At 56.2% G+C, this 4,670-nt stretch overlaps 1 protein-coding gene across 1 annotated transcript; it reads right to left on the reverse strand.

Annotated features, from left to right (window-relative positions):
* Window positions 1-552: 552 nt before the first annotated feature.
* On the reverse strand, window positions 553-4,188 carry LOC125945818 (uncharacterized). Its single transcript, XM_049668116.1, has 3 exons — window positions 3,082-4,188; window positions 837-1,044; window positions 553-653 (listed from the first exon to the last, which is right to left on the reverse strand). The coding sequence occupies exons 1-3, from the start codon at window positions 4,186-4,188 to the stop codon at window positions 553-555; spliced, it is 1,416 nt and encodes a 471-aa protein (XP_049524073.1).
* Window positions 4,189-4,670: the final 482 nt, after the last annotated feature.

The following is a 4,670-nucleotide window of genomic DNA, read 5'->3' on the forward strand; positions in this document are numbered from 1 at the left end:
ATCAACTCGTTTGTGTTTGTGGATAAAGAGACCAAGCACTCGAATCTCATCGTGTTCGGGTATCGGGCCGCTGGCCAGGAATAGCTCCATTTTGGTGGTGCACTTAGGCGACGGGCGAATGTGCACAAATTCGAATTTGAATGGGGAGCACTGAAGGCCGCAGCGGCGGGCGTAGACGTCCACGATCTCCGCTGCTTGCTGCAGGTTGGCCTCAATGTCTCCAACCGATCCGTGTTTGGCCCAGATGGTTATGTCGTCGGCGTACAGCGCGTGCTGGACGCCTTCGACCTTCGCCAGCTGAGCCAGAAGCTTTATCATGGCCATATTAAAAAGTAACGGCGAGAGGACCGCGCCCTGTGGGGTACCTCTCGTTCCCAGTTGATAGGGGCCATGTTCTTCGTCTTGGATTCGGATGAAAGATTGTCGATCCGAGAGAAATTGCTTGACATACTGGAATGTGTTATGTCCACAGTTGGTCTGGGAGAGATGTTGCAGGATAATTTCGCGTGTGACATTGTCGAAAGCCCCCTTCAAGTCTAGGGCGAGTATAGCCTAATCGTTGAGGGGGTATTCGACAGGGTTGAGAATTTCTCGGTCGAGTTGAAGCAGAACATCCTGCGCGGACCGGTGCGGGCGGAAACCAAACATGGTGTCTGCGAATGCATTTTGGGTTTCCAGAAACCCAGACAGCCTGTCCCGCACCATGGTCTCCATCAGCTTTCCCGCACAAGACGTGAGGGAGATGGGGCGGAGGTTGTCTGTGTTTATGGCTTTGCCGGCTTTTGGAATGAAAGTTACCAGAGCGGTCTTCCATTCGATTGGGAGGGGTGCCTCACCAAGCCAGATCGAGTTGATGAAAGCGAGGAGGGTATCGTAGGTGGGGTCGGGAAGATTGGCAAGCAGTTTCACGGTTATCTTGTCCCGTCCCGGTGCCGTTCCTCGTTTCATTTTAGCTAGGGCCGCCTTCAGGTCATGCAGCTGGAACGGCTGATCCAGCTCCGCGTTCTCTGAACCTGCATACGAGTACGCGGGCCCTCGGGGGTCCTGTTGAGTGCAAAGGTACTGGTCGCGTAGTTTGTACGCTAATTTTGAGGTATCTCCATCGAAGCTATCAATAGCTCGTTGGAGATGTTTTTCTGTCTCGGCGCGTGTTTGAGTCGGGTCAATTAGGGCGCGGAAGAGGCGTCACGTGCTCCGGCTAGACATTTGTCTGGCCGCCGTGTTACAGCGGTAACACGGCGGATAATTTCATAATTGGGGGCTCGGAGTTCTCGCATCAGTTCTTCGGTTAGGGTGTTCAGTTCCACGTTGTGAATTACTCCTCTGCACGAGTTGTGGGGCGATGCGATATAGATGTGGACTGGGTAAGTTTTGCCATTAAGGGTGGTTTCATTAATACGCTGGAGCTTTTCCGTCGCCGAAGGGTCACCACTGCTTATTATAGCCAAGTTCTTTTCATTTTTGATGTCTTTCGACTCGACCCAGTTCGAGTCGGCGAGCTGGGCCGCGTACTCTGCCGCTCGCTGGGTGAGCTCGGCAATGCGAATTTTGAGCTTTCTATTATGTTTTTGGCGGCGCCATCTGCGGACGAGGCTGTGCCGCGCCTCCCAGAGGTGCAGAAGGTGGTTGTCTACCTCCGGCTTTGCCCCCGAGAGTTGAATTTGGGTTTCCGTCGAACGAAGGTGGGTAACCAATTCTTGTGCCCACGCGTGGTATCCTTGTTCGCGGATAGAGGCCGAATTGATGTATCTTTGCCGGAACTTATTCCAGTCGGGGAGCCCAGCTTGTGCGTGTGGTCTTGCCAATGGTTTAGTCATTACGGTGGTAGTGATAAGGCAGTGGTCACTCCCGAGGGTTTCCTCGGTGTTGGCCCATTCTGCGTGTCTAATGTTTTGGTAAAGGTAAGATCCGGACACGTATCCCGGGTCACGGAGTTTCCCACCCGCGTTGGATATGCAGGGTCGGTGTGGAGAGTCAGGCCCAGCGTGGACGTAAGTTCCGCTAGCTTGCGTCCACGCTTCTCCTCACGCACGTACCCCCAGAGAGTACTGTGGGCGTTGAAATCGCCCACAATCATCAGGGGGTCCCTGCCCGCAGCCTTTAGAGCGCGCCTAAAGAGCGCTGCGAACGTTATATTTTTGAGTCTGGGGGAACAGTATATGTTGAGTATGTGGAGTGGTGCATCGTGTTTCTTGAGCGGAAGAAGTGTAACCATCACATACGAATATTCAGTTTCAAGTTTCAAGTCGACTAGATTAGCTGTATAATTTTTATGCACACAGACGCAGGAAGAGGGGTCCTGCTGGAAGGTGATGTAGCTTGTAAGGGTGGCGCCGCTCCCTGGCTCCTCGAGGGCAACCACCGCCGGAAGCGAGTCGAGAGTTGAAAGGAAATGTCGGAGATTCGCCCGCTTCGCGCGGGACCGGAAGCCCCGACAGTTCCACTGGACAATGTGAACAGGGGTCGCCGAATTGTTTTTTGGGGAGCGCCTGATCTTAGGACTGCTCGCCATGGTCAGTTAGGCTGAGGTTGGGTTGTAGTGACGCTGCTCCGGAGCCAGCACTCACAAGGAGGGCGGAGTCCTCCATACCGGAGAGCGAGCAGCTGTCGTCATCACCTACCTCGGGGGTGCGTCTAGAAGTTTTGAGAGGGCGGCCGGATACGTCCTTGTAGGGACCGCCGGGCCTGCGCGAGGGGCGCGAGGAGCGCAATTTGTTGGGCAATCATCGCGGGAATTGTTTCTTGCAATCTTGAGATAGCGGTAACCATCATTGAGATTTGGTTTTCCAAGGTGGCGAAGCGGGCGTCTATGGCCCCGAAACGGGCCTCGAAATGGGCCTCGAATGCGGCCTCCGCGCTTGTTGCCGCCTTCGGCTCCACGAGCTCACTTTCCATTACCTCAGTCGCGGGGAGGGAGGGAGGAGAAAGAGGCTGGTTGATTTTGGATTCTAATTCGTAAATTTTTTTTGGCAGCATCTCGTTTTGGGCCCTAAGTGCTGCTATTTGATCTTGCTCGGCGCTCCGCGCGCTTGGGAGGGGAGTAAGAGGGGGGTAAGAAGCAGCCCCGCCCGAATTGCTCACCTGGCGTCCGTTTTTGACGGCATTGACCCAGGCCCCGGTTTTGCCGTGCGTCTCCGCCGCTCGTTTCTCCAGGCCGCCGTGTGGTGGCGGCTGGTCGCTGGGTTGCCCAAGATGGCGGCTTTTGTTCTTGGGCGTCATTTTCTGTTTCCCGCTCTTTTTGGCGGCCGTCTTGGGTGTGCGGAATTTTGCCGCACAGTCGCGAGAGTTGGTGGCATGGGCACCACCGCACACAGAACAACGGGGAACACAGTTGTGAGGGGCCCGCACTCCCTCCACTAGCGGAGCATGGAGTCCGCAGAGTCCACACATGTTCGGCTGCAAGTTTGGACATGCATTGGCCGCAGACTGGCCGCAGGCGGGGATAGTTTTGTAATAGTTTTGCACAGAAACGTAATGGGGCTTCTCCTTACCCGCGAAGGTGATGCGTGCCTTGTTGGATGTTCCAAATTTTCGGATTTCCACGATGGTGCCGGCACGCCAGCACACTCGGTGTTGAAGAGTTTCCGTGGTGTCCGTGTTACGGACCACGATCACTCCGTGGCACGTGTTGCCGCCGTCTTGTCTCAAGTAACCGTGAAGTGGGACCGCTCCCTTCTCGGTATTCACTGCAACGTCCCCGATGAGCCGGTCGGCCGCCTCGATGTCCAGGGTATGCACGATGATGATGTTTTGGTCTCGCGATGGCAGAACAGAGGTGGCGCGGGCCCGTTCCGGCCCGAGGTACGCCGAGATGGCGGTGCCGTAGCCGGTTTCCGTGAACGCCTCGTGAAGAGAAACACGTTCTCTGGGCTTGATGACTATAACGTAGTCTTCGGGAGCAGATTTGATCATTGGGCGCGGCTTCCACTTCGTGAACGCCTTGCCCTTGCGTCCCGTGGCGCGCGTCGCGGGAGCGTTCATGTTTCCGACCGATGAGCCGGCGGCCGGGGTGGCGTTGGACGCCGTCATCTTGGCTTTGTCCTGGGAGCGGCGTTCGGCCGCTTGAAGTAAAGCTTGACTCCGAATTTTCGAAAAAACCGTCGAATTTGCGTCACCGGTGGTGGGGACCGTGGTCGACGCCATCGCCTCAGGGTCGTACGCGCGCAATTGGAGCGCGGATTCCGCCATTTTGCCCTCGGAGGGCTGATTCCACCCGGCCGGGCGTCGGCGTCGCTAACGACGGCACCGACGTGGTCGGTCGAAAAACGGCCGTAAATTAGGAGAAAATGGGCCCACCTGGAAGACTTTCGTATCCAGCTGTTCGGCTCGATGTTCCGGATCGTTCGATGCCAGTTTTGCCTGGGTAGGGTGATTTCGGCCGCGGCCCCAGCCTAAAATCGGCGGAGCCGACACAACACACGTTTGCTGGCGTCGCGCGCTCGCAGCGCCCCCACCTTCCCGCGTTCATCACTAACTGGATGAGAACAGCAATCGGAACCTCCCTCAGCAATGAACGCCCTCGGTGGCAGTCAAATTTCCTTCTTCCGATACGGTGGAGCCATATCGCTCGCCGTTTGAGGTTTCGTTTGCCACGAGGAACCGCAAAAAGCTTGCCCCACTTGGCAATGCTATTTGAACATCCAAAAGCACAGCAAGTCGGCATCGTGCTG

This window comes from Dermacentor silvarum, chromosome 5 (assembly GCF_013339745.2).
Source record: "Dermacentor silvarum isolate Dsil-2018 chromosome 5, BIME_Dsil_1.4, whole genome shotgun sequence".
Taxonomy (NCBI): domain Eukaryota; kingdom Metazoa; phylum Arthropoda; class Arachnida; order Ixodida; family Ixodidae; genus Dermacentor; species Dermacentor silvarum.

Bases quoted from the DNA above. Each gene is read 5' to 3' on its own strand.
- LOC125945818 (XM_049668116.1), bottom strand. From the start codon at position 4,188: ATGGCGGAATCCGCGCTCCAATTGCGCGCGTACGACCCTGAGGCGATG. The intron at 1,045-3,081 runs GTGAGCAATTCG...TGCACTCAACAG, and splicing joins CCGTCAAAAACGGACGCCAG to GACCCCCGAGGGCCCGCGTA. The intron at 654-836 runs GTGAGGCACCCC...ATGCATTCGCAG, and splicing joins CATCAACTCGATCTGGCTTG to ACACCATGTTTGGTTTCCGC.